Raw genomic sequence first — 17,915 nt, forward strand, 5'->3', positions numbered from 1 at the left:
CCTCCCTGGGCAATTTACTCTTGGCCTGGTGAAGGGGTTTGTGGTTTTATTTCAAGCTATGGGGATGTGGCGTTTCCTTTTGCTGAGATTGGAGAAACTCGGTGCGTGTGTGAGGGGTGCTGTGGGTACCCGTGGGGCTCAGTGATGCATTGCTGCTCGACCATGGGGAGCGAAAGTGGCCACGGGTATGCGTGAGGACAGGTCGGTTGTGCCAGGGTGCGGGCAGGGGTCCCTGCCTGCCTCTGCGCTGCTGGAGGGAGAGGGGTGAGGGTGTCCCCATGCTGGAAATCGTTCTGGTCTCTGTCACCAGCAGCTTTCGGAGAGGGACACAGAGGGGACAGATTTGGCTGCAGCGATTTGTTCTGACTTGACACCACAGGGTCTCGGATCAGGAGCAATCGTTTTGCAGAAAAAAACCCAAAGCCCCAACAACCTGACAACTAAACCACCCCTAGAATTGTGCTTTTCCTGTGTGTGTTTTCAAATTGTAAAACATCAAACAGAGATACAAGTTTTACTGGTTTCATATGCTTGTGCTGTTTAACAGCTGATTTGATTTAAAAAAATGTTACGTTCGGGGAGTGATTAAGTCCACAAATTGCACTAGACATTTGAGTTCTTATTGCAAAATAAAAAAGAAAAAGGAATTGAAAGCAAGAGAGAGGTTTTGGCTCCCCGTGTCCCCGCTGTGCCCGAACAGAAAACCCTCTGCGCTTTCCCAAGACAGCTCCGTCCTTGGGGCGAGCGGCGGAGGAACCCCCTGAATCCCTGGCTGCTCCCAGCTGGTTCAAGGGATGCTCGGGGCTGAGCCCTGCTGCCTGGGCTCGGCTGCCTGCTACCTTAATGTCACCGCTGTCACCCAGCCTGCTTCCCGAATTAACTCCAGTCCCTCCTGACTGCTGGCAGGAGCTCGCAGCGCCTCGTCCCCGCCGTCCTCGTGTTTGCTGCTGCGGCCGCTGCACCCCATCCCACCCACGAAGCACGCTGCCGTGGGGTTATTGCCATGCCCGGGGTGGGGAGCGCTCCTCCAATGGGGACCTTGGGACCCTGGGGTGCGTCAGCTGGTGTGTTCCTCCTGGACGGAGGTCCCTGTGCGTGTGGTGTCTGTGTTGGTGTGAGGACTCGGGGGGGTTTGGCTCCGAAATGATCCTCCCGACCTGCTGGGCACATGGGGTGGGGGAGCAGTTCTTCGCAGCATCTCACGTTCCGGGGGATGCTCCAGAGGGGGCCGTTTGCCGGAGGGTCTCAGCGCTCGGACCCTGGGTACCGCAGGTGTGAGGGTGGGATCTGGGTGTTTCCAAAATTGCTCATCCTCATGGCCTTGGCCAAAAATCTCCCCCCTTAATCCCCACACCGTGCACCGTATCTGCCGGGGAGGCATCTCCCACCAGAGCCGGTGTATCCCTCGCCCACCTTCCTGGGGGAAATTAAACACCACAGTGGAGGATTTCAGGAGCAGCACCAGCCCCAAACCCACTGCCGTGCCTTTCGCATCCCTTTCGTGGGTCTGCAGCCCCCTCTCCGCAGAATGGAGCCTGCCCGGCTCCCGCATTCCCCGGGGGATTCCCGGCCCCCAGCCCCGCCACGGGAACACTGTGGGATTGTGCTCCGGCCGCTGGGAGCCGGCAGCTGCTCCACGGGGATGCCCGGCCAGCAGATTTACGGCCGAGGTACCTGCTCGGTTATTTATAACCACCCTTTCTTGTTTTACAGCCGGGGCTCAGCAAACAGCCCTCCCCCCTCCCCGGTGCTCCCTCCGCCGCCCCTTCCCCATTTCCTCTGAAATATTTCATCATTTCAAGGGGAATAAAGTTTCCAGCGAGGGGAAACGCAAACTCGCTCCCCGGGCCATGGGCTTTGAAATTGTACGCGGTGTGTTTGATGGGCTGCCGGGACAGGCCCCTGGTCCAGGTTCCCTTCAGATCACACCACGCGGCAGGAAGCACGCTCAGCCCCTTTGAATGACAGTTTCATTAGGCCACGGCCGGTGTTTTTCATTTTTCCGCTTTTTATTGCTGCTTTTAAAAATGCAGATAATGAATAACATGCCTCTGAGCGAAGCGGGGCCAGCCCTAATGGCTCCCAACATGTCTGGAAGCTCGAGGGGGAGGGGAAGCCGGGAGGGGAGGCCGATGACCTTATATATTTATATTTATGCTCAAAAAGCAACCTTTTTTTCACATATATAAAAAAAAGTGCATAAAATCACCCTCCAGCAGCCGAGGGTGTAGCAGCCGTGGGGAAATGCAAACCAGGCTGTCATTATTGATGCAGATTTTGACTTTCTGGGAAGATTTGCAAGCCAGGGCATCACTGCAGCTCCCTTCCACCGATATATGGGGTGCAGCGGGGCTGTTGCCGTTCCCCCACTTGCGGCGAGCACCAGTGGGGTGGGAGGCGGTGGATGGGGAGGAAATACGATTAGATGGAGAAGGAAACTAAACCCAGCTCAAGTTTTATGGCCGATTTCCTGACCCGCGCCCAGGCAGTTTGCAGCAACACCGCTGATGGTCCCCAGCTCTGTGGAGCTGGCAGTGGGGGCTGTGCCGGACCCCACTCCCAGGTGAATGCTGGGGACACCAGAGTGAAGGGGCCGAGGCGTAGGAGGGCTCTGGGAAGGGGAAAGCAGGACATGAGGGCGTGGGGTGGGTGGCCGTGGGCATGGCGTGGACATTCCTCCGCACACATCGACCTCCACAAGGAGGACGTGGTCCCTGCAGAGCCTCAGCACCCCGCGTCCCGGCTGCTGAACCCCTGCCCTCAGCCTGAGCCCCCCGGGACAGCGCAGCCACAGCTGGGGGCTGCGTTTCCCCTCTTTTTCCCTTCCACCATCCCTGCTCCGCACGGACCCGCCGTTGTTTCTCCTTAAGGGGGGATGCACTCGTCTCCGCTCAGTCCCACGGGTGATGGGCTCCACGTGCCCTGTGCTCACCCCGGGGCTCTCTGGCTTCGGTCCGGCACTGTCACAGGGCTCTGTCCCCACATGGGAGCAAAAAGAAGCGCTGGGGTGCCTTGTCCCCTCCCCAGAATGACCGGGATGAGGCAGGGAAATCTCCCAACCACCCATGGGTGGTGTCGGGCAGTTTCCTCTGCAGGGCAAAGCTCAAGCTGTTTTTTTGAGGCAATCCCCAAAAGTGATCCCTGGGTGTTTTAGCACTGATTCTGGGGGCTGCAGCTTTGTCCAGGCTGCTCTCAGCCCCTGCTTGGCCATTTGTACCCCCCCCAGGCTCCCGCACACTCCCTGGGGTGCTCAGCACCCTGGAGCTGCGCCGTGCCTCACTGGGGCTCCCTGCACCCGGGTGCACCGATGCATGGGTGAGGCTGAGCAGCACAAGTGCACCCAAAATTTGGGTTTACCATCAGCTTGGCCAGCTTCACCGCTAAATCTAAGAGGTGCAAGTGCTGCGGTTGCCTTCCCGAAGCCCATGGCCACTTATCACCACCCATATGGCTTCACTCGGGATTTGCAACCTGCCCCAGCATGCATTGGTCTTGCTCCGGCGAGGGCAAGGACACAATTCCCAGACTAACGGGCTGCACTAACGCTCCTCGTAACGCGCTGCTTCCCTCTCGCATGGGACTCCGGCCGGCATGATGCAGAGTGTGAAACTGGAGGGGCTTTGGAGAGGCTGCGGGACATGGGATGCTTCAGACAATAACAATGGACCCAAACCTCGAGTTTTGGCTTTTTTGGGAGTTGGGGGGAGAAAAAACCCAAAGGGACAATTTCCACCGGGCTGGAAAGGCAGAGGAGTCGAACCCATTGACGTGTGACACCAACCGAGCTCCTTGCTGGACATTGTTTCTAAATCACTTTTTTATAATGTTAAACAGGGGAGAGACACTTCCAGCAACACGTTATCCTTGAGACGTTTTCTAATGGTAAATATTTTTGTTCTCTCTATCTCTACGAAGGGGTCTAACCGTAGATGGTCTCTCATCTCGAGATCATAACTGGGCTCGGGGGGCTGAGCTGTCGCGCTAACCGCATGCCTCACTAACCCCGTCCCCTGCTGCTGCTTTTAAACCCCGCAGAGCAAGCCTGGCCTCGGGCTGCAAGCAGGCTTTGCTTTTGGGGGATGGAGAAAGAAACCCTCCCCTGGCTGCGCTTGCATGAGGCGGGGGCTCTCGCGTTGCTGTGGTCGATCCAGCCCGGTGCAGGGGGTGATAATCTGCTTTCCAGGGGCTGCGGCAATGGTTATGCCCCCTCCGCTGGCGCCAAGCAAGCCCGAGAGGAGCTTGGGCTGCCGGCGGCTGCGTGACAGGGAGGGGGATGCTTGTGCCCATCTCCGTGGCTGTGCGCTCCTGAAGTTACCCCTTCCCGGAGCCCACCTGCTCACGGAGCGTCCCCTCTGCGGGTGGGGGACATGCAGGGTGTCCCAGGGTTTGGCCCAGCAAAGCTGCTAACCGTGCTCAGGGGCACCCAGCCCAGAGCCGCAGCAAACTGCAGAGCTGCAACGACCCGTTATCGGGCTGGGCGCCTCGGCCGCTTCCCCAAGGATTTCTTTGCAACCCCCGCCGGGTCTCTAAGCCCTTCACAAAGGTAAGGCGATGCCTCTGCTCTGCCGACAGGGAAACCGAGGCGGTCTGAAGGCGCGGTGACTCGTCTGCGGTGGGGAATCTGGTTCATGGACGTGCTGGGTGCATGCAAACTCCTGGCAGATCCAGGAGGAGCTGTGGGTGTGCGGCTCACTGGTGGCAGGGAGCACCGGCCACGGCTCTGGGGGGGCTCTGCAGAGCCAGGGGTGGGAGCAGGGGGGACCCCCAGCTCCGCGCCGTCACCGTGCTCCAGCCAACCCGGCTGCAATCCCTCCGATTACCGTGCAATTATCTCCTTAGGCCCATGGTATCGCAATCCTGCTGCGGTTGCCGCTTCCCGGCAGGTGGAGGCGAAGCCGGAGCGTGTGCGGGCAGGGCGCTGCGGGGGCACGTGCAGGGATTCTGTCGGTCCCCGGTGATGGCCGGCACCGTGAAGGGTGCAAGGATTTCCATGCTGCAGCGGTCGGGAAGCGAGACCGGAGCTGGGATGGAGGAGGGTGGGAAGGAGTGTATGTGTGTGTGTGTGCAAGCTGCTTTGTCTTCTCCCTCCCCGAGCGATGGAGGCCCTCGCCAAAGCCCTGTGTGGTTGGGTGAGTCACGCCGGCTCTCGCCAGGCTGGGAGCAGCCCCCGGCTGCCGGCACCGCCGAACAATGCTGCTCTCCGGGGGCCCCGCTCCAGCGCCTGGCCCCGCGCCGGCCAACCTCCGCTGCCTCGCAGGTACCCCGGCAGCCCCTGCCAAGCTTTTTGCAAGCCGGGGACGTGGTCCCCTCGTTGCAGAGGGGTTTGCAGTGGTGCTCCGGCCGTGCTGGCTGGGCTCCCGCCCCACGCACGCCCCAGGCAGCGGCCGCATCGTGCGTGGGATGGCGAGCAGGGCTTGATTTACATCTCAGCCGCAGTTCCCAAAGGTGCAGAGGGGCTGGGAGGGGAGATGGGTGCTGCGTTCTTCGCCCCGCTGCTGCAGGGAGGGGACGGTCCCGGTGCGGCCGGGCTGCGTGCGGTGTGAGGACCTGGCTGGAGGAATAATATCTGCAGAAATCCCTCCCTTGCCGTTAGGTTTTGTAATTGTGCTGGCTATTAATTTCATAAAATGGTCCCTTTTGTTCTCTTATTATGGGACATCATAAAAATAGCAGCGGCAAGACGAGCACAGAGCGATCCCAGCTCCCTCGCCCTGCGGCAAATGGTTGGATGGTTCAGTCATTCCCACCCCATGCAGCACTCGCAAAGAGTGGGAGAACCTGGGATTTGCTCTTTCCAAGGAATTTCTTCAAGGCATTTTCATCTTGGGTTCCTTGAAGCCCAAATGCCTCATTTATCCAAGCAACCAGCCTTCTGAAAGGAATATTTTATTATCCTTTGTGAACAAGTTAATGCACTTCAAACCATTGTTCTGGTGGTTAGGACCGAAACTGAGGATTGATCTCACAGGGAAGCTGTCAAGCTGAAAATGTTTCATTTAAATTAGTGTCCCTTCTAGTCCTACCAGCAACAGCTGATTTTGATAATACTGAAATAATTAGCATTTTTTTTTAAATTGGATTTTTTTTCCACTGATGCTGCCTGCCTCTGTGTGTGTGTTCTAATTATACGAAGCGTCTCCCAAATTAGCCCGTGACACTGGACCAGCCGGCGTGCCGGAGCGGCGGGTGATGGTTAGGGACCGGCGGCACAGGGTGACGGGTGGCTTTGTGGCTCGGTGGCGGCGGTGGCAGCGAGGCGGCCGGGACCTTCCCCCCCGCCATCCCACAGGGACTGGGGCTGCGCACCTGCATCCCGGGGAGCCGCAGCCTGGGCACCCCCAGCGAGATCCGGCTCTGGCTGCGTTTCACACAGCAAGGGCTGTGACTTTGTCACCAGGTATTTCAATTCCTCCTCACTGGAGCTGCCAAAGCCGGGCTCCACCAGACCCTGCTTTTGGGGGACACGCAGCCCCAGTGCCAGCGCGGAGGCTGAGCGTGGCGGGATTAATCCCACAGAGCCGCTTTTCCCTCCGTCAGCTGAAAAGCCGACGTGTTTCAGGAACGAAGAGCCTCCGTTGAACCACCTCCACTTTTCCCAGCACCCTGACTGCCGGCTGTTTCGCAACAGGCAGCGGCTCTGCCTGCACGTCCCTGCCTGTGTCCCCGACCCTGTCCTCCCCGGGATGGCCGGGTGCCGCTCTGCTCCCTGCCTGCAATTAATAAAGCATCCTCTAACAAGGGGACAGGGCTGTCCCACTCCCCTCTCTGCCTTAAATGCAGATACCCAGTATACAAGAGCAGGTTGTTGGAAAGTGGGAGGGTTGCACAGGGGTTTGGACGGTGAACTGGGAAATCTGGGTGCTTTTTCCTGCCTTAGCACTGCCTGCAGCCTGGGGTGAATCACAGGCACCCTTATTTCACCTCCAAAATCCCTGGGGAGCAGCACCCGGCTGTGCGGCAAGGGCGATGGGAAAGGCAAGGAGTGCCAGGTCGTCTGCGGAGGCGAAAGATGCTGTGGGGTCGCCAAGCATTAATGCCTTACCCCTCTGGCCCTCGTGCTCCGTATCCGGGGTGTTTTATTAATCTGGGGGCTCCGTTACTGCGAAGGGCGATTTCCGTGGGCTCTACAGGGAGGTTTGCACCCGCTGCCTCTCCCAGCCTGCAGCGTGGGGACATCTGGGTGGCGTGACCCCCCCAGCCTTTTCGACACTGGTCCCTCACCTTGCTCTCTCCCCTCTCCGAACAGAAACGTGTGCTGTGAACAACGGGGGCTGCGACAGCAAGTGTCACGACGCGGCGACGGGCGTGCACTGCAGCTGCCCCATGGGCTTCATGCTCCAGCCCGACAGGAAGACATGCAAAGGTAGGTGGGCACGCGCGGGGCCAGGGTGTTCGCTGCTCACCTATGGGTGCCTCAGACCCCTCTGTGTCCTCGGTGCCCTTAGGAAAGGCTTGGTTTTAGCTCGGCTGGACGTTACCTGCAGCATTCCCTCGCCTGGTGTTTGCCTTGCTGGGGTGGGGATGGGGATCAGCCCCAGGCGCGGGAGCTCAGCCGCCTCGCTAAAGGCGCCGTGGTCAGCCCTGCTCCCCCGGGAAGCTCACAGGGAGGAGGAAAGGGGGGGCAGGTCAAGTCAGAGGTGATGGCGTGGCAGTTGTGGGGCCAGAGGGTCGCGTCCTGCCTCCCTCCACCCCCCTGCCTCAGTTTCCCTGTGATCTGGCTCACACACGCCGGGGGGTCACCACAGCCACCCCAAACCTGCCCCTTCCCCAGGCAAGGGGACGCCGCGACCCCAGGGCTGGCCGGCGCCTGCGTTCTGTCTTTCGGCAGCTCCGGGAACTTGACCCCGGTTGAAAGGAAAGCCCGATCCTGCTGCGAGCTGCCTGTCTACCTGCTGACTGCTTCCAGAAACCCCCTGCCCCTGTTCCTTTATCAGAACATCCCCCCCCACTGTCTCTAATTCTGCAGTTTCCAGGAACGTGCAATAACTCGGAGCGACGTCCCCTGTGTCTGGGGGTTTTATTACGGCTGCGGGCTGGTTTACAGCTCGCTCCCTCGCAGTCGTAAAAAGAAAGCCCCAGCTCCAGAGAGGCAGAGCTGCTGCCCCGGCGTTGGCGGCTGGGGGATGGAGGGTTGGGGAAGGCGGCTGCCTCTTCCTGGTCTCCTTCCCTTTTACAGGTCATTTCCTAGCAGTAAATTTTGTGATTATTAGAAAAAGGAGAAAAAAAAGAAGCAAAAAACCAAGTCCCAGCCTCTTTCCAGGTTGTTTGGGCTCTTTGCAGTTATTGTGCATCATCATTTTTAGCTCTCTTTATGGCAGGAAGGAGATGGCAAGCAGAGAGGTGAGGGCTGAAAAGTATTTCGCTGAGTGGCTGTTTCTGAAGGAGGGGTTTTCCCCTCCTGGCTTGCCCTTCCTTCCTGCTGCTCCTGGTCCCCAACAGTAGCCCCCAAGCCAAACCTGTGGCTCTGCAGACTCTGCTCTGGTGCTTTCCCCCAGCTGCGAGGCTCTTTCGTAGACCCCTGCTCCTGGCTGCGCTGCGGGGGGTGCTGAGACCCGCAGGAATTAAACGCTTTGCACAACGCCCAAGGGGAGCCAAGCCCAGGAGCCCTGACCTTCCCAGTGTCCACACTGTCATGTGTCATCTCCCCAGATGCACCCAGATAAAACCAGCAGCCACGTTCTCCCGGTGACCATCAGAGCCCAAAGGGTTTCCTCTGTTGGCCGGCTCATGGTGGGGATGGGGTCTGGAGGGGACGACCCTGCTCTCCTCTCCGAGCATCCCAGCCACGGTGTGATTCGTGTCCCCTGTCCCCACCAGACATCGACGAGTGCCGGCTCAACAATGGCGGCTGCGACCACATCTGCAGGAACACAGTGGGCAGCTTCGAGTGCAGCTGCAAGAAGGGCTACAAGCTGCTCATCAACGAGAGGAACTGCCAAGGTAAGGGGCAGCGGGACCCCGGCACCCTGCCCTACCCGGGGACATCCCCTCTCCCTGCCCTCCAGCGTTCCTCAGCCCTCCCACGGCTGCTGCTGGAGGAGTGCTGGCCTGGTTACTCGTTCCTCTTTGCTCTCCTCTGGACCGCGTACATCCTTCGGGGGATTAGTGTTGGATTTGGGTTCTGGTCTGGAGCTTAGTGCTTTGATCTGCAGAGCTGGGCTGCCGTCCCAGCTCCGCTCCCGAGCCGGGGATTTCTGGACTCTTCTTGCAGCAGAGTCCAAGCCAGCAATTAGGCAGATGCCAGGTGAAATCCTCCGGCCTTACTCAGGGCTCGGATGACGGTCACGACATTCCCCGCAGCCCCGTGGGCTGGGGCGCGGTGCTGGCTGGGTGCAGGGAGCGTCCCGGGCAGGGGGCACGCTGCGAGCCTGGGACCATTGGCTGTGCTCCGGAGCACCCATGCCAGGGGACTGGGGACCCCAGCAGCACCCCATGTGTCCTAGGAGGGCACCCTGCGCTCAGCACCCACCCTGGCACCTCTGGGCTTCTCCCAAGCTGTTCTGCTTTGTTGCACAACTGTTTTGCTGGCGATCCTGCAGCAGCACGGCCATAGCTCCCTGCTAAAGCACAGGCACTGACGCACCGACCGGCTCCTTCCTTCCCGCTGAAGAGGCCGTGGTTTTCCTGGGATGAGGGACGGGAAAAGCACCGGGACGTGTCCTGCCTTGCCTCTCCCCCTCTGCCAGCCGCCCCGCGGCATGGGCTGGACCGTGCTGCGCCGTTGCTGCAAGCCATCAAGGCAGAGCAAGGATTTCAGTGGCTTTTGCAAAGGGATTTCCCCCTTCTCCTGTCTGTCGGAGGGCAGGAGGTGGGGGGAAAACGCATCCTCGCTCCAGAGGGACCTGGCTGCTCCCCGCTGCTTTTTCTGCCTTTTTCTCCCTGTCCCGACTTCTTCCTGTGCATCCCACATAAACCCAGCAGGTTAAATGACCCGGCAGGTCGCTGGGCCGTCCAGTGGGGAGCAGGGGGCACTGCACCCCCAGCCCATGGCCTAGGCCGGCACGGGGAGGGGTGTGCATGAGCCCAAGCGTTGCTTCCCGAAAGTGTGCAGCTGGGGAAGGAGGTTGCTGGCACTCTCCGGGGCTGCAACCGCTTTCATCTCCATCCAGGTTCTGCGCTCTTGGGAGTTTGACGTGAGCGCAGCAATTAACTTAATGAAGCCAAGGAAATGATGCTCAGACCCGCCGAGCTGGGTTCACCCGCCCAGCCAGGGCCTCCCTGCCCTGGCGAGGTGCCCCGCGGGGACGAGCAGACACGGCTGGCACTGTCCCCAGGGCACAACCTGCCAAAGCAGCGTCCTTCCGCGGCACAGGGCAGAGCCCTGGCCGGGCAGCGGCTCTCGCAGCCGCCCCGTGCAAAGGGCAGGGTGCTGGCCCCATTTGGCCCATTTGAGGTGCAGAGGGGCTGCAGGAGCTGGGGGCAGGGGGGGATGCTGGGGTGGTGGGCTGCTGCTCCCATGTAGCAGCAGCTGGGGTGGACGAGGAGGAAGCTTGGAGGCAGGCAGGGTGGGAGCACAGGGTGCCGAAGCATCCTGGTGCTGGATCCCCAGAGCATCCTGGTGCTGGATCCCCAGAGCAATCCGGAGCTGGGTCCACAGAGAAATCCAGTGCTGGGTCCCAGAGCATCCCAGTGTTGGATCCCTGGACCATCCCTGTGCTGGATCCCTGGACCATCCCTGTGCTGAATCCCTGGACCATCCCTGTGCTGAATCCCTGGAGCATCCCAGTGCAGGATCCCACAGCATCCCAGTGCAGCCCCTGGCTTGCTGGAGCAGGTGGAGCACGAAGGGGACAGCCCTTGTCCCCAGGGCTGGCCCTCCACCGTGCCAGCCCTCACCTTTCCCGCTTGCCTTTCCTCCAGACATTGACGAGTGCTCCTTCGACCGGACCTGCGACCACCTCTGCATCAACACCCCCGGCAGCTTCCAGTGCCTCTGCAACAAGGGCTACACGCTCTACGGGCTCACCCACTGCGGAGGTAGGGCCGGCTGGGTGCTGGCGGGAGGAGCCCCTCGCCCCGACGGGTTCGGATCCCGAGGAGGCACACGGGGCACCCAGGGATGGGGCAGCCCCATGGCATGGCCGCTGCGGGACCCCTGGGGATACCACTCACGCGGGGAGGGGGTGGTGTCGGCTCACCACGTGCCCCGAGCTGGGGCCAGGTGGGGAGGGGGCTTGCATCCAGACGCTGCAACTTCAAACAGAGCGACAGGAGCAATTTGTGACTTGTCTGCAGCGGGAGAGAAATCCCCGGCGTTTTTGGCAGGGAGCTGGGACGGGGTGGGAAGGGGAACATCAAAAACGTTTGATTTAAGTTTCACAAGGCAGGTAGCTCCCCAGGGCGGGGGCGTGTGGCAGCCCGGGAAGCGGGGAGGCAGATGAAACGTGCTTTGGGGGGGTTGCCAGAGCGTGTCGCAGCAGCGGTGCCATCGGCCACGGGAGATGGTGGCACGAGGCTGAGTGCTTCGGCACTGCCTGGCCGGTGAGGGTGGGTGACCCTCCTCGTGCTCCCAAAATCCACAGCCAGACGTGAGCCAGCACGGCCGTGGGGATGCTCTCGGTGTGACCCTGCAGTGGAGGGGTCACTGGCTCCCACCGACGTTCCGAGAAGGGGGATCCAGGCAGGGAGGGATGTTTGGGGGGCAGCTCCATCCCTGGCAGCTCCATCCCACCTCTGCCCTTGCTTCATGCCAGACCTGGAGGATTTGCCCCCCGTTTCTGGCCGGGGCAGAGGGTCCCTGCCGCAGGGAGAGGGGCTGGGGCTGCTGAGCAGCTGCCTTTTGAATTCGGCTGCTAAGTGCTTCCATGTCGGCTCTGGCTGCTGCCCCCCACAGCTCCCCAGCCCGCCGCGGGGCCGAGCTCAGCCTGGGTGGGCTGCACCCCATCCCCACGCAGCCCGCAGGGACACTGGTGTCGGGATTTCCCTCAGCCCCATGGGGCTGGCGGGGCTGCAGGGGGGAGGCAGGGCTGCGGTCTGCGTCCCCAATCTCCAACCGGGCGTGGGTCGTGCAGTTTATCCGTCCGGAATCACAGCCTTGAGATGATGCAGCAACTCAGTGTCCGAGTCAGGGGGGGTCCAGCTCAGCCTCTGCCCCTCGCCCACCGCCTCCCCCTTCTTCCCCGCAGACATCGATGAATGCAGCATCAACCGGGGGGGCTGCAAATTCGGCTGCATCAACACAGCCGGCAGTTACCAGTGTACCTGTCCCGCCGGCTGCAAGCTGCACTGGAACAAAAAGGACTGTACAGGTACATGGGGGCCAGACACAGCATGGCTGGGGACACTCCAGTGCCCCACGGCCCCTCTGTCACTTGGGGCTGTGGGGAGCAAGGTCAGGGTGGGGGTGGGGGGGGTTTTGGGGCATCTCAGCACATAGATGCTCTGGGGTGAGCTGCTTGTGGCTGGGGCCCCATGTCCATCTCGTGTGGTCCGGGTGGGAAGTGCTGTAAGGTGTTGCCCTGCTCCCTCTGCCCTTTGCGTCTCGTTGCTTTTTTGACCATACTTGGAGCTGGCTTCAAGCTTTTACATGAGCAAATGTCCCTAAAGGAGCTGTCTTCACAGCCCTGGCCGTGCCCTGGCACCCGACTGTCCCCCCCCCCCAAATTGCAATCCCTTCAATCATGTCTCACATCTCCGAGGAGGGGCTGGGAGGGTTTGGGATGCTGGTCCAGGGTCCCCATGCTGCGCTCTGGCACCCTCTCCTCCCCGGTGAATCCCCCCATGACCTGGGAGGGTGCAGGGGTCCCTTGCAGGTCCCCGGGCTGTGCCAGCCACGGGCGTCCCCGCTTGTCATCACCAGCTGGCGCGTGTCCCTCAGAGCTGGTGAAATGCCTGCCAGGTTCGGTGCCGCCACGGGCCACCCTCACCTGCAACAAGACGGGCAAGAAGGACAGCTGTGCCCTCTCCTGCGCCTCCAAGGCCCGCTTTCTGCCAGGTATCAGTGCTGGTGCCACTGCCAGCACGGGCGGGGGGGGCCCCATTTCCCTGCATGGCCCAAACTGGCGGGATAGGAGCGGCTGCACGGCCGCAGTGCGAGCACCCAAGTAGTGGCGGGGGCGAGGGAGGGAGGTGGTTGCTTGGGGGGGCTCATCGGTGGGTGTAGATCTGTAGGATGGGTCCCTGGTGCAGGACCCCCACAGCGGGGTGCTGGGCATCATCCCCCCATGGTGCAGCCATGCCTCCCTGCATCACCCCGGCAGAGCATCACTGGGACGGGGCAGCTGCTCCGGCACCCCCAACTCCCGTTCCTCCACCCCACAGAGTCGGACAGCAGCTACACGGTGAGCTGTGGGACCCCCGTCCTGCGGCAGGGCGGGCAGCAGAGACCCACCAACAGCAGCCAGCAGTGCCTCGGTAAGGGGGCTCCCGGGGTGCCCGCCGCCGGCCGGGCTGCTCCGCGCCAGGGTGGCTGAGCACCCGCCCTTTCCTTTAGAGACTGCCACTGCGCCAATCAAGCAGAAGGCTTCCTTCAAGATCAAGGATGCCAAGTGCTACCTGCACCCGCGGGCCAAGGGCAAGCAGGACGAAGCCGGGAAGGCTGGGGCGCAAGGTGAGGCATGATGTGGGGGTGGCAGGGATGCCCATTCCCCCAGGAGGGACAGGGTGCTGACCTGTCCTCATGCGCGCAGGCGGTTCGGCGCCTTGCTCCGACTGCCAGGTCGCCTTCGTCAACCTCAAGTGCGACTCGTCCAAGAAAGGAAAGGGCCGCCGGGCTCGCAACTCCTCCAACAAGGAGGTGACGCGCATCACGCTGGAGTTCGAGGCGGAGATCAAGCCAGAGGAGATCACAGGTGGGCACAGCGCGCTGGCTTGGCCCATCTTGGGTGCAAGCAGAGGTGGTGGGACCAGGGGGATGATGGTGGGACCAGGGGGATGGCGGTAGGATCAGAGGGGGATGGTGGTAGGACCAAGGGAATGGTGGTGGGATCAGGGGGATGGTGGTGGGAGCAGGGATGTATGGTGATAGGACGAAGGGGATGGTGGTGGGAGCAGGGGGATGGTGGTGGGAGCAGGGGGATGGTGGTAGGACCAAGGGGATGGTGGTGGGATCAGGGGGATGGTGGTGGGAGCAGGATTGTATGGTGATAGGACCAAGGGGATGGTGGTGGGATCTGGGGGACGGTGGTAGGATCAGGGGGACAGTGGTGGGACCAGGGGGATGGTGGTGGGACCAAGGGGATGATGCCATCACTGTGCAGCAAGGAGAGCTGAACCAGTCCTTATCCCATACCAGGTTGGGATATGCTGGGCAGCGCTTGTAGCTGTGCATTTGGGAGATGATTTTAATCCCGCCGGGTTTCCCTCTCCATCCATCCCTTCTTGCTGCATCCCCGTTTCCCCCCAAAACCTCCCGCTGTTCCCCCCTGCACCCCCAGCCAGCTGCAACCTGCACTGCCTGCGACAGAGAGTGGAGAAAAAGCTGAAGTCGGCCATCAAAGCCCTGAAGAAATCCATCAACCAGGAGCGGTTCCTGCTCCGCTTCGCAGGGATGGAGTACGAGGTGGCGAGGAAGCTGAGCGTGGCCCCGGAGCGGCAGGAGAGTTGCGGACCGGGCCAGCAGCGCCTGGGCGGCAAGTGTGGTAAGGAGCATCGCGGGGTGCCTGGGGTGGGGACCAGCCGTGTCCCCCCTGGCAGTGACAGCCCCCCAGTCCCATCGCTGACGTCCCCCCTGGCTCTCAGTTAGCTGCTCACAGGGAACGTATTACCACGGCCAGACGGAACAGTGCGTGCCCTGCCCTCCCGGCACCTACCAGGAGAAGGAAGGGCAGCTCTCCTGCGACCTGTGTCCCCGCGGTGATGCTTTCGGGCCGGTGGGAGCCACCAACATCACCGGCTGCACGGGTAAGGGGGCCGGGAGCGAGACCCAGGATGTCCAGGGCTGCAGCCTCAACCATCAGCCCCCATCCAGAGGAGGTGAAAGCCCTGAGCATCCCCAGGACCCGCAGGAGATGCTATTTTGGGCATTTAGAGGGGCCCCCAAGGAAGGGCAGCGCTTGCTCGGGATTTATCGGTGCTGCCAAGGCTGGGGGGAGAGGAGCTGGGCATGGGGTGGGGGAGCCTGGGGCACGCCGGGTGCCAGGACTGAGCGACGCCTGTGCCCGCAGGTCAGTGTCCCCCAGGCCAGCACTCGGCCGATGGCTTCAAGCCCTGCCAGCCGTGTCCGCGCGGGTCCTACCAGTCGGAGGTGGGGCGGACGCTCTGCTTCCCCTGCGGCGGGGGGCTCAGCACCCGTCACGAGGGAGCCCTCTCCTTCCAGGACTGCGACACCAAGGGTAGGTTGGAGCCGGTCCCCGGGGAGGGGGGCACCCAGCGGGGCCGTGTCGGTGGCTGACGCAGCTCCCTTTGCTCTCTGACCCCCTCCCCAGTCCAGTGCTCCCCTGGGCATTACTACAACACCAGCGTCCATCGCTGCATCCGCTGCGCCGTGGGCACCTACCAACCCGATTTTCGGCAGAATTACTGCATCACCTGTCCTGGCAACACCACCACCGACTTCGACGGCTCCACCTCTGTGTCCCAGTGCAAAAGTAGGCGAGCTGGGGTGCGATGGAGGGGGGGGACAGGTATGGCGTGAACTGGGGTCCTTCCTTAAAATTATTTTTAAATCCCTTAAAATAGAGTTATGTGTCATTTTTGTGCTCTGTGCGTGCAGGAGGCAGGCGTGGAGGGATGCGTGGAGCAGTGCTAATAGAGAACATCCTTCCCCTCGCCCCGTAAACCTCTCCTATCCCAGTGCCCATGCCACTGGTTCCCAGTTTAACCGGCTCTCCATGCCTTGCAGATCGGCAGTGTGGGGGAGAGCTGGGTGAATACACGGGCTACATCGAGTCCCCCAACTACCCAGGGAATTACCCCGCCAACGTGGAGTGTACCTGGAACATCAACCCGCCGCCCAAGCGCAAGATCCTCATCGTGGTGCCGGAGATCTTCCTCCCCTCCGAGGACGAGTGTGGCGACGTCTTGGTCATGCGGAAAAACTGTAGGTAACCGTGGTGCTCACGGGAGGAGCCAGGGGAGGAAAAGGCTGGGGTTTGGCAGCGCTGCCTGGTGCGAAGGGAGAGAGCCGCGTCCCTGGGCGGCGGGAGGGGATTTGGGGGAACTGGGGGGGGGTCAGCATCGCCCTGCCTCCCCGGTGACTTGCTGGATCAAGGTGATGTGCATGGGCTAAGCGTGGGCTGGGTTGCACACCTGGGTCTCAGCACTTGTTCTGGGGGCAGAAAGCCCCATTTGGAGCTTCTCAGAGCAAGGAAGGAATAACAACGCCCCAGGTATGTAACGTGAGGGTCGGGGGGGGCTCAGCCTTGCCAGACACGGGCAGTCCCCATCCCTGGTGCCCCTCTTCGCCCTGAGCATTCGAGCACAGCAAAGCTGACGGTAGCTCCGCTGACGGGCACTCAGCATCACACGGGCCCCTCGCCGTCCCCCCGCAGCCTCCCCATCCTCCATCACCACCTACGAGACGTGCCAGACCTACGAGAGGCCCATCGCCTTCACCGCCCGCTCTCGGAAACTCTGGATCAACTTCAAAACCAGCGAAGCCAACAGCGCCCGGGGCTTCCAGATCCCCTACGTCACCTACGACGGTGAGCGCAGGGGGACACCGTCCCGGCACGCTGCTGCAGGGGGGGGCCCAGTGCCGTACCCGGGTCACCCCCAGTTCACACCTCCAGTGTATTTGGGGGGGAGTGGACTCAGAGATGGGGACCAGAGGTTTGGGGACAAGTGACAGCTCACGCCCTGACCGTGTTTCTCGGCCGGGTGTTGCAGAGGACTACGAGCAGCTGGTGGAGGACATCGTGCGGGACGGCAGGCTCTACGCCTCCGAAAACCACCAGGAGATCCTCAAGGTGAGCCTGTCCCCTCCGGGTCCTCGCTGCCCGGGGCTCCGGGGACGCTGCCGTGCGGGAGCATCCTTCTTTTCGGGTGGGCCCCCCGTGCCCCCGCTGTGTTCATGGCTTTGGTTCAGAGCCGCCACGAGAGGAGCACGGGGTGGGATGGTGACCCCCCCACCCCCCCGGTTTGGCTTGACAGGACAAGAAGCTCATCAAGGCTTTCTTCGACGTGCTGGCGCACCCCCAGAACTACTTCAAGTACACAGAGAAACACAAGGAGATGCTGCCCCGCTCCTTCATCAAACTCCTCCGCTCCAAAGTCTCCAGCTTCCTCCGGCCTTACAAATAGCCCCCCGCGCCCCCGCCAACCCCGGGCCGCCCCGCAGCCAAGGAAAACCTCTTCTCCCTTCCTTCTCCTTTCCGAATTTCTCCTTCCTCCGCTCGGCGCCGGCAGGACTGCCACTCTCGCCCCGCAGATGTCCCCTCACGATTTCTCCGCCACTCCCCACAGAGCCATGCCTCCGGCCGGGAGGGGATGCTCCGGTCTCATCCAGCCGCCGGCGAAGCCACCCCTTGCCTCCAAAGCAGCTTCTTCATCTTAGGAAACCGAGGAGCTGGTCCTGTTGCCGGCCTCTGTCCTCCCTTTGGTTTCCTTTATGCCAGGTCTGTCCCCGTTCCCCAGTGCCACCGGCAGCCCGAGACATCGCGGGGGCCATCGATCTTGCAGCCCACGGGGCTGGCACCGGCCGCAGCCCCGCCGAGCCCTTTTGCAGAGGATGGCAAGAAGGTAACGCCGTATTTCTCACAGCGCCTGGGTATCAGCATCGCTTTGCAGAGATCGGGGGAAAAAGAATTTTAAGCAAGCATACTTGATTCAAAAGAAAATTTAAAGGAGAGATCGGCAAAGCGAACAGCAACCGTGGTGGCTCCAGTGGCCGTCTCGCCGGAGAGCCGCGCTGGCGCTGGGAGGAAAGCGTAGCCAAGCCACGTTCCCGGAGAACAATGTCTGGCTGCACGGGAGAAAACAGGGAGCAAAGGAGAAAGACTTTCAGCTGGGTTCGGTTTTCCCCCACACACACCCCA

The 17,915-nt window shown here is 61.6% G+C and overlaps 1 protein-coding gene across 1 annotated transcript in view; it reads left to right on the top strand.

The window, feature by feature from the left end:
* SCUBE3 (signal peptide, CUB domain and EGF like domain containing 3) overlaps positions 1-17,277 on the top strand; it is a 35,223-nt gene extending 17,946 nt beyond the window's left edge. Inside the window, exons 7-23 of the mRNA XM_075443006.1 lie at positions 3,835-3,882; positions 7,247-7,363; positions 8,818-8,940; positions 10,861-10,977; positions 12,126-12,248; positions 12,800-12,934; positions 13,261-13,353; positions 13,433-13,549; positions 13,629-13,790; positions 14,376-14,579; positions 14,680-14,841; positions 15,105-15,272; positions 15,366-15,527; positions 15,782-15,979; positions 16,431-16,583; positions 16,768-16,847; positions 17,032-17,277. Of these exons, the coding sequence (XP_075299121.1) occupies positions 3,835-3,882; positions 7,247-7,363; positions 8,818-8,940; positions 10,861-10,977; positions 12,126-12,248; positions 12,800-12,934; positions 13,261-13,353; positions 13,433-13,549; positions 13,629-13,790; positions 14,376-14,579; positions 14,680-14,841; positions 15,105-15,272; positions 15,366-15,527; positions 15,782-15,979; positions 16,431-16,583; positions 16,768-16,847; positions 17,032-17,181 (2,312 nt within the window). The 3' untranslated portion in view covers positions 17,182-17,277. The remainder of the gene's footprint in view (positions 1-3,834; positions 3,883-7,246; positions 7,364-8,817; positions 8,941-10,860; positions 10,978-12,125; positions 12,249-12,799; positions 12,935-13,260; positions 13,354-13,432; positions 13,550-13,628; positions 13,791-14,375; positions 14,580-14,679; positions 14,842-15,104; positions 15,273-15,365; positions 15,528-15,781; positions 15,980-16,430; positions 16,584-16,767; positions 16,848-17,031) is intronic.
* Positions 17,278-17,915: the final 638 nt, after the last annotated feature.

Source organism: Opisthocomus hoazin, chromosome 25 (genome assembly GCF_030867145.1).
Source record: "Opisthocomus hoazin isolate bOpiHoa1 chromosome 25, bOpiHoa1.hap1, whole genome shotgun sequence".
Classification (NCBI taxonomy): domain Eukaryota; kingdom Metazoa; phylum Chordata; class Aves; order Opisthocomiformes; family Opisthocomidae; genus Opisthocomus; species Opisthocomus hoazin.